The sequence below is a fragment of the Hyperolius riggenbachi genome, chromosome 10 (genome assembly GCF_040937935.1).
Source record: "Hyperolius riggenbachi isolate aHypRig1 chromosome 10, aHypRig1.pri, whole genome shotgun sequence".
Lineage (NCBI taxonomy): Eukaryota > Metazoa > Chordata > Amphibia > Anura > Hyperoliidae > Hyperolius > Hyperolius riggenbachi.
Window position 1 is genome coordinate 103,946,890 of NC_090655.1, and position 13,143 is coordinate 103,960,032.

A 13,143-nucleotide genomic window follows, 5' to 3' on the forward strand; every position below is an offset into this window, starting at 1 on the left:
CAGTGTAAATACATTTTCGCTACAGACATTTTTGTAATAGTGATTGTAAAGGGAATTCCAAGGGGAGAAGTTACATGAATCAGTGTTGTTTTCAAGGGGAACCTGAACTGATGTGACCTGATGAGATAAAGATTTGTCATTCCTGTATATAACTGGGTTGTGGTATTTTTTTTTTTTCCTGCCAAAAGGCATTAGGGCCCGTTTCCACTAGGAGTCCTGAAACACATGCACGGCAATGGAAGAGTTTCCACTGAGTGCATGTTGTGAGAAGCGATCTGAGAATCTGCATGCTGCAGATTATCGCAGGGCCGCATCAGCCCGCAGCCGCGTCCCATCTCCCCCATGGACTTCTGCATCAGGAGATGCGGAAGTGATGCGATGCGGCTACGTAGCGCATTCGCATCATTTAGTAGTGGAAACCCACCCTTAGAATTCAGGCATACAAATGACAGTTAATCTAGTTAGAGCTAGTCAGACTGTAGCAGCTACAGCATAACTCTCACTGATGTCCAACTGCAGCCATACAACTCTTGCCTGAGGCAGGGAGCACACTTCACTGTTTTCGTGCGCGTTTTCTGCACAGAAAAACTGAGAACTCATGTTAATCAATGGGCTAGTACACACTTAATATTTTGTTCACGCAGAAAAAAAACTGACATTCTGCATCATGACTCTGCACATTTTGTCAGTTTTTTTGTATCCATTACATCAGCTGCTATGAAAAAACGTGTGCGTTTTCCTGCATGGAAACACACTTGGTGTGCAGAAAAAGTATGCAGAAAAACGCGCGCGGAAAACTGAAAGTCAAGTGTGTTCCCTGCCTGACAGAACAGCTGAGTGCAGGTAATAGATTTAAAAAAAGGAGATTGTGGTTCTAGAACAATGTAAGACTGTGCCATTCAGCTGAGGCAGTAAAACATTAAAGAAAACCTGTAAGTAAAAAAAGTTCCCCGGGGGGTACTCACCTCGGGTGGGGAAAGCCTCCGGATCCTATCGAGGCTTCCCCAGTCCTCCTCCGTCCCACGGCGGTCTCGTTGTGCCCCTCCGAACAGCAGGAGATGGGCGGAAATAGCCCATCGCTGTTGGCCCGCTCCACTGCGCAGGTGCAAGTCTCCTGCGCCTGCGTAATAGAACGGACCAGACAGAGATCGCCTATTTCCGCCTATCTCCATGCTGAGAGTCGCAACAGCGTCACCCGCCGGAGCCAGGGAAGGTAAATATATCAAGCCTTGTGAGGCTTGTCGAGCCAGGATTACGGGACGCTACGGGGGAGCCAGCGCTGGATTGACTGCAGCTACAGCAGAGGGGAGAAACCTCATTGGGACCCTGAGGCTTCCCCCCTCCCGAGGTGAGTACCCCCCAGGGGAACTTTTTTTTTGTTACAGAGTCTCTTTAAACCTACTTAATTTTTTAGCTTTCAGAGCCCGTTTCCAGTAGCTACAGATTCGCAGTGTTTCCCCGCATGCGATCAGCGTGGGGAAATGCTGCCTATCTGTAGCATGGCTTGCCATCCAAATCAAACTTTAGTGCAAATTTTTATGGCATACTGCAGATTTATGCAACACGCAGCTGAATCCTAAGCCGTGCATGACACTCTATAGAAAACTTGCACAAATGCAATTTCGTACATGCGTTCCCATTGCACGGAATGCACATTGTGGTGCGTTAAAGCGAAGACATTAGGAGTTGCAGCACAATATCACGGAGCTGCCTGTGGAAGGGCGGCTGCATGCTACTGCGCATGTGCCTACGCAGTGCACCCGCGCTTGTACATGGACTGGAACGCGGCCGGGCGAACCTATTCCACAAGACATTGTCGCATAGGATCAGGGGGTCCCAGAGCTGGAATGGTGCTTGAGGGGGATGTAGCAAGCCGCTGAATTATCCAGAAGCTTCCTTCTAATAAGGGATCTATCTTTTGTACTTTTTAAATTCACTAGTACACTTTTTTAATAATGTTTGATAAATACTTAATTGATTTAAAGTGCAGATAATAATATTTATTTTTAAAGTTATGTCATGTTAGCATTCTTATGTCAAGTGTGTAGCAGCAGCAGCAGCATGCCAAAGGCCCCGTTCACAGCTAAAAAGAGCAAAACACTAGCGCTTATTGCTAACATTTTGCACAAGTGATTTTTACCTTGCTTAGCTCGGTAAAATCACTGGACACTTCCGCGAGTTAGAGCGATCACGGTCAGCATTTTTTTAAGCACTGCACCGCGATCACTCCTTCATCGCAGCAAAATGCTGCAGGAAACACATTTTGCGATTGGCATAATCGCAAAATGCTTGCGATCGGCGCCAATCGTGGCAGTGAGAACACTGCCATAGGGTAATACAATATTAGCACTTTAAAAAGCGCTGTAGCGATTAGCGGGAATCTCCTTCTAATCGCTTAGGTGTGAATGGGCCCTAAATCGGCGTACGAGAGGAATCGGCGCAGCATACAGCCGGTATATGGCTGATCCTGCCGCTGCACAAGTCCCGGTCGTATTAAATAAATTAAATTAAATATACCCCCTCCAGGCCGCCATGGATGGTGGGGAATGATATAATTTGGCTTCCAGCAATTGCTGGAGGCCGAACTATAGTGTTTTATAAGTAACTTCAGCTCCGTCTTCTGACGGCGCTGAAGTTACTCACTGCTGCGCCCAGTCTCCTGCGCTGGAATGAAAGTGTTCGCTAAATCTCTGGTGCAGTTTTTTGTTTTGTTATATTGGGGAGGAGTTGTTACTATGCCGCTTCAGCTTAGATCTCCATAAAGCTGTGTTGTAGCTTTTTCAATCTACTGCTGTGTATGAGGATGCATCAGTAGGTCTCAGGCATAACATAGCAGCAACTATGCTGGAGGGGGCTGGTAGAAGCCTCAGGAAAGTAAAACTGACTTTCTCTAACCATCTCAGTGTACGGCAGGAAAAGGAGAGACTCCAGGCTCCTCCTCCAAGGGAAACACAATTGACAAGAAGTTTAAAAGGCCCCCACCCCCTGCTACCCTCAGTATCTTGTGTTTCCGGCCTGCCGAGGACACAGTTGACAGCTGTAGTTTATTTATCTATTTGGCGACTTTGTGTAGCTATGCAGAGCAGTTTTGTTTGGGATAAGATCCCATCCTGGCCTGTGATCAGGCGTTGGGAAGTTTATCTAGCCTGCAAAAGTTAGACATAGTGCTTCGGTTCCCAGGTGGTCATCATGTCTGTGTGTGTTATGACGCTGGGAATCTCCCCCTTCGGTAGCCTGAAGGGTCGCTGATGATCTCACTTAGCTCGGCCAGGTGGGCAGTTTGAGCGGTGAGTGCGCGCGGGTGCACAGTAGCATCTGACAAGGGGGAGAGGGCTAGGATGAGACGGCGCCAAGTTTTTGTGTATGGACAACGCCGTCCTCCAGCAGCCGTAGGAAGTGATCACAGCAGAAGCTTAAGGATGTGGTACTTACGGATTACTCCAGTATAATGGAGGAAACAGAGACGCCGGCTGAGCGGTTGCTGTTACAAGTCATGGCGGATCCTCTGTCGGCAGACAACACGGTGATGTAGCGTTTACCATGTATTTGCTTGGGGGGGGGATCTGAGGTGGACAGTACAAAGATTAGAATCCCTAAGTTTCTCCTTTCTCCAGATGGAGCTCAGGGATTGCTACTAGCCCTTACCCCTGATCCTATTCCTGTGAGTTTACAGAAGTAATTTTCAGGCTAGCATTTGCATAGGATTGTTACATGCTAGCTGTGGGGACTGACAATTATTTGCTGGGGAAATGCATTCACAGGACTGAGATTAGAGTGGTTTCCCTTGTATGTTTTGTTCTATTACTTCTCCTGTGTCCAAACAAGCAAGCAATAGATGCAGGACTGGATGAAGGTGGAATGTTGCCATTGCAACAATAGGCTTCCCCGGGATTATAACAAATTAGTTGGTCAAGCCTGCACAGTAATAAAGTTTATTGGCAGAATTAGGGATATAGAAACTTTCACCCAACAAATCTCTGAATAATTTCAGGTGGTCCCCTGATTTGCATTTGTGTGCAGATTATAATTTGCTTAGGCTGGTTAGCCCTGCATTTATTTGCTGAGGCTTGTTAACCTTGATTTTATTTGCATATGCTTGTTAGCCTTGCTTTCATTTTGCATAGGCTTGCAAGACTTGATTTCTTTTGCAGAGGCTTGTTAAGCCTTGCATTTATTTGCATATATTTGTCAGCTTTGCTTTTATTTTCATATGCATGATAGCTTTGCTTCAATTTACAGAAGATTGTCAGCCTTGCATTCATTTGCATTTATTAGCATTTATTTGCATATGCTTGTTAACCTTGCTTTCATGTGCATAGGCTCACAAGACTTGACTTCTTTTGCAGAAGCTTGTTAAGCCTTGCATTGTTTTGCATATGCTTGACAGCTTTGCATTTATTTTCATAAGCTTGATAGCTTTGCTTTCATTTACAGAGGCTTGCATTCATTTGCATTCATTAGCATTTATTTGCATATGCTTGATAGCCTTGCTTTCATTTGCATACGCTTATTAGTTTTGATTTCATTTGCAGAGGCCTGTTAGCCCTGCATTTATTTGCATATGCTTGTTAACATTTCCATTTATTTTGCTATGCTTGCTAGCTTTGCATTCATTTGCATATGCTGGTTAGCCTTGCTTTTATTTGCAGAGGCTTGTTAGCCTTGCTTTCATTTGCAGAGGCTTGATAGCTTTGCTTTCATTTGCAGAGGCTTGATAGCTTTGCTTTCATTTGCAGAGGCTGGATAGCTTTACTTTCATTTGCAGAGGCTTGAGAGCTTTGCTTTCATTTGCAGAGGCTTGAGAGCTTTGCTTTCATTTGCAGAGGCTTGAGAGCTTTGCTTTCATTTGCAGAGGCTTGAGAGCTTTGCTTTCATTTGCAGAGGCTTGAGAGCTTTGCTTTCATTTGCAGAGGCTTGAGAGCTTTGCTTTCATTTGCAGAGGCTTGAGAGCTTTGCTTTCATTTGCAGAGGCTTGAGAGCTTTGCTTTCATTTGCAGAGGCTTGAGAGCTTTGCTTTCATTTGCAGAGGCTTGAGAGCTTTTGCTGCTTTCATTTGCAGAGGCTTGAGAGCTTTTGCTGCTTTCATTTGCAGAGGCTTGAGAGCTTTTGCTGCTTTCATTTGCAGAGGCTTGAGAGCTTTTGCTGCTTTCATTTGCAGAGGCTTGAGAGCTTTTGATGCTTTCATTTGCAGAGGCTTGAGAGCTTTTGATGCTTTCATTTGCAGAGGCTTGAGAGCGTTTGCTGCTTTCATTTGCAGAGGCTTGAGAGCGTTTGCTGCTTTCATTTGCAGAGGCTTGAGAGCGTTTGCTGCTTTCATTTGCAGAGGCTTGAGAGCTTTTGCTGCTTTCATTTGCAGAGGCTTGAGAGCTTTTGCTGCTTTCATTTGCAGAGGCTTGAGAGCTTTTGCTGCTTTCATTTGCAGAGGCTTGAGAGCTTTTGCTGCTTTCATTTGCAGAGGCTTGAGAGCTTTTGCTGCTTTCATTTGCAGAGGCTTGAGAGCTTTTGCTGCTTTCATTTGCAGAGGCTTGAGAGCTTTTGCTGCTTTCATTTGCAGAGGCTTGAGAGCTTTTGATGCTTTCATTTGCAGAGGCTTGAGAGCTTTTGATGCTTTCGTTTGCAGAGGCTTGAGAGCTTTTGATGCTTTCGTTCGCAGAGGCTTGAGAGCTTTTGCTTTCGTTCGCAGAGGCTTGAGAGCTTTTGCTTTCGTTCGCAGAGGCCTGAGAGCTTTTGCTTTCGTTCGCAGAGGCCTGAGAGCCTTGCGTTCCTTCGCAGAGGCCTGAGAGCCTTGCGTTCCTTCGCAGAGGCCTGAGAGCCTTGCGTTCCTTCGCAGAGGCCTGAGAGCCTTGCGTTCCTTCGCAGAGGCCTGAGAGCCTTGCGTTCCTTCGCAGAGGCCTGAGAGCCTTGCGTTCCTTCGCAGAGGCCTGAGAGCCTTGCGTTCCTTCGCAGAGGCCTGAGAGCCTTGCGTTCCTTCGCAGAGGCCTGAGAGCCTTGCGTTCCTTCGCAGAGGCCTGAGAGCCTTGCGTTCCTTCGCAGAGGCCTGAGAGCCTTGCGTTCCTTCGCAGAGGCCTGAGAGCCTTGCGTTCCTTCGCAGAGGCCTGAGAGCCTTGCGTTCCTTCGCAGAGGCCTGAGAGCCTTGCGTTCCTTCGCAGAGGCCTGAGAGCCTTGCGTTCCTTCGCAGAGGCCTGGTAGCCTTGCGTTCCTTCGCAGAGGCCTGGTAGCCTTGCGTTCCTTCGCAGAGGCCTGGTAGCCTTGCGTTCCTTCGCAGAGGCCTGGTAGCCTTGCGTTCCTTCGCAGAGGCCTGGTAGCCTTGCGTTCCTTCGCAGAGGCCTGGTAGCCTTGCGTTCCTTCGCAGAGGCCTGGTAGCCTTGCGTTCCTTCGCAGAGGCCTGGTAGCCTTGCGTTCCTTCGCAGAGGCCTGGTAGCCTTGCGTTCCTTCGCAGAGGCCTGGTAGCCTTGCGTTCCTTCGCAGAGGCCTGGTAGCCTTGCGTTCCTTCGCAGAGGCCTGGTAGCCTTGCGTTCCTTCGCAGAGGCCTGGTAGCCTTGCGTTCCTTCGCAGAGGCCTGGTAGCCTTGCGTTCCTTCGCAGAGGCCTGGTAGCCTTGCGTTCCTTCGCAGAGGCCTGGTAGCCTTGCGTTCCTTCGCAGAGGCCTGGTAGCCTTGCGTTCCTTCGCAGAGGCCTGGTAGCCTTGCGTTCCTTCGCAGAGGCCTGGTAGCCTTGCGTTCCTTCGCAGAGGCCTGGTAGCCTTGCGTTCCTTCGCAGAGGCCTGGTAGCCTTGCGTTCCTTCGCAGAGGCCTGGTAGCCTTGCGTTCCTTCGCAGAGGCCTGGTAGCCTTGCGTTCCTTCGCAGAGGCCTGGTAGCCTTGCGTTCCTTCGCAGAGGCCTGGTAGCCTTGCGTTCCTTCGCAGAGGCCTGGTAGCCTTGCGTTCCTTCGCAGAGGCCTGTTAGCCTTGCGGTCCTTCGCAGAGGCCTGGTAGCCTTGCGGTCCTTCGCAGAGGCCTGTTAGCCTTGCGGTCCTTCGCAGAGGCCTGGTAGCCTTGCGTTCCTTCGCAGAGGCCTGGTAGCCTTGCGTTCCTTCGCAGAGGCCTGGTAGCCTTGCGGTCCTTCGCAGAGGCCTGGTAGCCTTGCGGTCCTTCGCAGAGGCCTGGTAGCCTTGCGGTCCTTCGCAGAGGCCTGGTAGCCTTGCGGTCCTTCGCAGAGGCCTGGTAGCCTTGCGTCTTTCGCATGGGCTTGTTAGGCCTTGCATTATTTTCAATCTTCAATCTACAGAGAATTGAAGCAATAAGCTTTTTGGGAGAACCAAAGACTGATTGGTCCAGATATGCATTATAGATGGGACTCTTCTTCAGTCAGGGCCAACATTTTTGGTCGAAAGGTGCTTCAGGCAGCAGTCCCTCCCTCATGTGAGTAGGGGGTTACTTGCCTATCTCTCCTTTTCCTGCCGTACACTGAGATGGTTAGAGAAAGGTCAGTTTAGACTTACCTGGTAATTATGTTTCTAAACATCTCAGTGTACGGCATACTACATCCCTCCCTCTATGCTGCCTTCTATCCTTTCTTCCTGACTTTTTTGCACTGTTTTTGTGTGAATTGAGCCGTAGACAGGAGTCTGGGTCACGTTTGGGTGTCTCGTTGGCCGGATTTCTTGTCTATATACTGAGGGTAGCAGGGGGTGGGGGCCTTTTAAACTTCTTGTCAATTGTGTTTCCCTTGGAGGAGGAGCATGGAGTCTCTCCTTTTCCTGCCGTACACTGAGATGTTTAGAAACATAATTACCAGGTAAGTCTAAACTGACCTTTTTATTCCTGGCTTAAGTGTTCCTTAAAAACTCATTGACTAATAGCGAAAATGGCAGCAGGATCCTTGACATGGTTGTGGCTATTGGGATGTCAAATACAAGGGAGAAAAGCATATGGCACAATACAATTGGGGTGTTTTGGGAGGGGGGAAAGAGGTAAAAAATGTTGACAATCTATGAGAACAGGTGGTTGGTGGTCGGTTATCACAAGAACCTGGTGTAATCCAGATGACCTCTACATGGAAAATACTTGGATTCACCACTTCAGTCCTAAGATGCAAAGGCTGTCTGTGGGGCATCCGTGGTTTTCTTACTACTGGGGAATTAAGCAAACAGTGCAGTGCAGATTAAATGAATCTTCTGCTATTCTGTAAGGTTTTCAGTATTTGCAATTACTTACCCGTTTATTTAATTTCAGGGTAATTGTGGGGGTTATAAATGTTGAAACATAACATAAAGAGAACCTGAACTTGGGATGTCTTTCAATGTTCTGTTTACAGAAATACCTACAGAAACTATGCAGTGAGCTGGACAGGCACATAAAGAGTGACATTCGGGAGGATGCAAGGTTTTTCTACCGGACAAAGGTATGGTCTTACTACCAAGTGCAGCTTTTTCTGACTTTCACTTCCTTAATGTAGACAGTGAATAAGCAGCATCTCCAAAGAAGTCTACATAAATCACATTTAAAGAGACACTGAAGCGAAAAAAAAAATATGATATGATTTGTATGTGTAGCACAGCTAAGAAATAAAACATTAAGATCAGATACATCAGTGTAATTGTTTCCAGTACAGGAAGAGTTAAGAAACTCCAGCTGTTATCTCTATGCAAAAAAGCCATTAATCTCTATGACTTTCAAAGTGGTGGAGAGGGCTGTCTTCTGACTTTTATTATCTCAACTGTAAGTAAACAGTTTTCTTTTTATCTGCCAGAGGAGAGGTCATTAGTTCACAGACTGCTCTGAAAGAATCATTTTGAATGCAGAGTGTTGTGTAATCTGCACATCTTAGAGAATGATGCAATGTTAGAAAACACACTATATACCTGAAAATAAAAATATGAGAATATTTTCTTTGCTGCTAATCTTCTAGTAATTATTCATAGTACACAACCAATTCATTATATCATATTTTTTTTTCGCTTCAGTGTCTCTTTAAAGAGACACTGAAACAAAAAAAAATGATATGATTTGTATGTGTGGTACAGCTAAAAAAATAAAACATTAGGAGCGGAGACATAAGTCTAATATTTCCAGTACGGGAATAGTTAAGAAACTCCAGTTGTTGTGTATGCAAAAAAGCCATTGAGCTCCACGACTTTCAATGTCGCAGAGAGTTCTGTCTTCTAAAGCTTGTTATCGCAACTGTCAGTCACAGTATTTTCTTTTTCTCTTCAGAGGAGAGGTCAATAGTTCACAAATCTGCTCTGTAAAAACATTTAGAATGCTGAGTAGTGTGTAAACTGCAAATATTAGAGAATGATGCAATGTTATAAAAACACTATATAACTGAAAATAAAAATATGAGAATATTTTGTTTGCTACTAATCTTCTAGTAATTGTCCGTACTACACAACCAATTCATTATATCATATATTTTTTTCCGCTTCAGTCTCGCTTTAACAGAGCAATTTCTTCAAAAGTTTAAATACTTAACTTCTAAATATTAGTTGTGATGAACACAAAGTACACCTTCCTTAAGTTTCAAGGTTTTGTGTATAAAAAAATGATATAAAAAGATAATGTGGTCCTTGGCAGGTCTTAAAATTTGGTGAACAAAAGCACATGACATATCTACCATGGTTTTTTTTTATCTATTTAACCAAGACTAAATCTAACAGGAGCAATATTTGAACAATTAAAGAACCCCTGACCAAAGAAAAACAAAACACAAATCTATGGAATAAAGTTTTGTTTTTTTTTCTAAATACTCGCCTCCTGCAGAATGAGTTCCCAGCATCCTGTCCCAATCTTTCTTAGTCCTGGTCGGCTGCTGTCCATGGTAGAAAACTGGCTCCTCCCTTTTAAAAACGGCACTGACTTCAGAACTGATTCCTGGTCAGCGCTTTCACACGCACTGAATGCTTGCTCATGACTGGGTGTGAGTGCGAAGGGGCGGCAACTAGGCAGCAAGGGGAAGTGAATTGGGTAGGAAAGGGGAGTTAGTTAGGACAGACTGGGGCTGAGCGCAGACAGAGGAGAAGGACTGCCTTCATCCTCCTCACCCATATCCCACTGGGGTCCCAACTGAATAATTTGGAAAGTAATTGTGGGCATCTGGGGGGAGGGGGGTGCAGAGAGGTAAGAAGGGTGCTGTGACATATGTCACACTCTCCCATCACTTACACATATTTGCCTGCACAGACTGAGTCTCAGTTCAGGGGTATTTTAAGTACACCCTTACAGCTCACATAGAGATTAAGAGCGTAAGCTGTGGCCAGGTGCTACCAGTCGATAAGCTGATCATCAGGAAGTTTATGAAGCTAGTCATGGCTGAGCCTGCAGGAAGCCATAGAGATGGGAACATGATTAACATGTCCATTTTTCTTCTAGGTGAAGGATCTGGTTGCCAGAATACATGGCAGATGGCAAGAATTATTGCTTTACTCTCGTCCCAATCAGGTGAGTGAAATGTAGTTTTATTTTTTACCTTGCAGTGTAGCCAAATATATAATACAAAAAAAAATGTAACCTTCATCAAAACATACAAATCAATTTCATGATTTAATAATTTTTGAATACCATCAGGAATCGGGATAAGTTGGCCAACAAATGGTATCACACTGATTCAAAATGTATTTCTTATACAGATGGCTAACCTGGTACAGTACTCCACTTCTGCTACTATGATTTATAAATGGGAGGGTGCTGTGGGCCCCATCCAATTCACTTTTTTCTCCTGAGTTTTCTCCTAGATGATATTTTCACATCTTAGCAATAAAATGCCTTTTAAGTCAACTGCAAGGAAGAAAATTCTCAGAATAATTTTGACAGTACTTTTTCACCTACTTTTTGGCACTTTTTTTCAATTGCAGAGTGCTGAAAAGATATTTTACACATTAAATTGACAGATTTAAACAGAAAAACAGATAAAAAATTATCTCCTAGGAGAAAACTTAGGAGAAAAAGTGAATTGAATAAGGGCCTTGTGTGTTAGCTTGAGATGACTCTGTGTGGTTGATTTACAAAGCTTAAGTTGGCTGAAGGTGTAATGGTTAAGGGCTCTGCCTCTGACACAGGAGACCAGGGTTCGAATCTCGGCTCTGCCTGTTCAGTAAGCCAGCACTAATTCAGTAGGAGACCTTTGGCAAGTCTCCCTTACACTGCTACTGCCAATAGAGAGCGCCCTAGTGGCTGCTGCTCTGCTCTGGCGCTTTGAGTCCGCAAGGAGAAAAGCGCAATATAAATATTATTTGTCTTGTCTTGTCTACGTTCCTTGTCCCCCCCCCATTCCTTTACATTGTCAGCTTGCAAGGGCAGGGCTCTCCTGTGTCTTGGAATTTGTTATTCATTTTATAGCTTGCACTCTGTTATACATTTTATTCATCATGTTACATCTGTCATTGTAATCACCAGTTCTGTGTTTAGTACCAGTAGCCATATATTATGTATATCATTGTCTCTATCATTATGTATATCATTGTCTCTATCATTATGTACCATTTGTTTGTTTTCCTACTTTGTACAGCGCCTTCACCTAAGGAAAGCTAATGCATGAGATAACAAATAAGGAGAGATAAATCCTGAGTTAAAGTGGTCTGAAACTCTGACATAAAATTCAATAAAAATGTGTTTTCCTACATTCTGTTACTCATACAGTTATCATATTTGCTTTTATGCACAAGTAATATTGTCTGTCTACAAATTACACATTTCAAAAGTGTAGTTTATCTGCCCTGAAAGCTGCCATTGCATTTTATTCCAGCTGCTTTTTATTATATATTAAATCTTCTAGTGAGCTGTTCTGCACTGTGTGTATACTGGAAGCAGATAGCTTCTCAGAGTGTTTTCAGTTGTTACACACAAATCTGACATTGGAATGTAACCCTCTGGGGATCGGCTGCCTAACTCACCCTTAAGGACCAGGCCATATTACATGTGGGGGGGGGGGACAGGGGGGCGCATGGGGGGGGGCAGGTAGCCGGATCCCCACTACAGATAGCTAGGCATGGTGTCCCCTGTATTGCCAGGTGTCCCCCATAATGCCAGCAACCTTTATTCACCTCCCAGGCTCCAGCGATGAGCAGCTCTAGCCTCCTCCACTCTGGCATCCCCGCTCGCACTGCCGCTAAGTTCCGGGTCGCAGCTTGACGTCATGAAATCGGAATCGGAACCCGACACTTAAGGCAGAGCGAGCGGGGATGCCAACTAGGGGGAAGCAATGAGCGGGGGAACTTCAGGAAGGTGAGTTTCCATCCTCTTCTTTCCCTCTGACCGCCACTGCCAACAGTGATCGCTACGATCGGCCAGCGATTATATTAATCACGTGATCAGGAGCCAATCGCGATGGCTCCTGATCACTGAGGGGGAGATGTCAGCTGTCATATGACAGCTTAATCTCCTCTCTCGGGTGCGCATGATGGTGTCTGGAGCGGAAGCAGCAGGTGGCGTAAATCCTACGTCCTTCGCTGCGTCAGAGTTGGACAGCCACAAGTGATAGGGGTAGGATTTACATTACGCGGTCCCCAGGAGGTTAACTGATTGAATAATGATCTGCTACAATTTTTTTCTGTGATAGTAGCTTTAAAGCTGTAAGGAATATTTTAGAGCAAAGTAGAAATGCTGAGTTTCAGACCACTTTAAGTCATTTGAAGAGAGATAAATTGTGAGTTAAGTAAGGTGAGATGATTCAACAGGAAAGCTTTGTGCATCAGTTTGGTTTTTTTCTTACTCTTTTAATGGCATATGTTATTTCATACAGGGAAAGCTTCACGACTATTGGCAGCCTATGTGCGACAGCTCAAGCTCTCAAAGTTCACAAGAATGCATCAGCAAAGCCCCCCAGGAAAATGCTTTATTAACTGACAACAAATGACATGGTTCTGTCTCACAGCTTGAACGTTCCAGCCATGTACAAAGAGTGTAATTTCTTCAAGCATAAAAGACTTCCAATGTCACCGAATTCATTGTGAGTGAATGACGGGATTACTAAATAGACTTTGGTATCCAGGTAGAGTAATCACTCAGGAGCAGTGATGATCAAAAACTCAGCTTGTTTACAAATTAAGCCCACCTGGCACATTATTAAGCCATATAATCAAAACCACATTTCAATGCCTAGCACAGTAATTGAACCTTATAAAAAACATGAGCCCTGATGCCATTCCATAAAGTGTATTGGATATTTTG

At 45.2% G+C, this 13,143-nt stretch overlaps 1 protein-coding gene across 5 annotated transcripts in view; it reads left to right on the plus strand.

The window, feature by feature from the left end:
• Positions 1 to 12,916, plus strand: part of SLF2 (SMC5-SMC6 complex localization factor 2) — an 87,725-nt gene extending 74,809 nt beyond the window's left edge. For all 5 annotated transcript variants that reach the window (XM_068255207.1, XM_068255208.1, XM_068255206.1 and 2 more), the window contains 3 exons: positions 8,294 to 8,380; positions 10,348 to 10,416; positions 12,716 to 12,916. In XM_068255207.1, the coding sequence (XP_068111308.1) occupies positions 8,294 to 8,380; positions 10,348 to 10,416; positions 12,716 to 12,829 (270 nt within the window). In that variant the 3' untranslated portion in view covers positions 12,830 to 12,916. The remainder of the gene's footprint in view (positions 1 to 8,293; positions 8,381 to 10,347; positions 10,417 to 12,715) is intronic.
• The last annotated feature ends 227 nt before the right edge of the window (positions 12,917 to 13,143 follow it).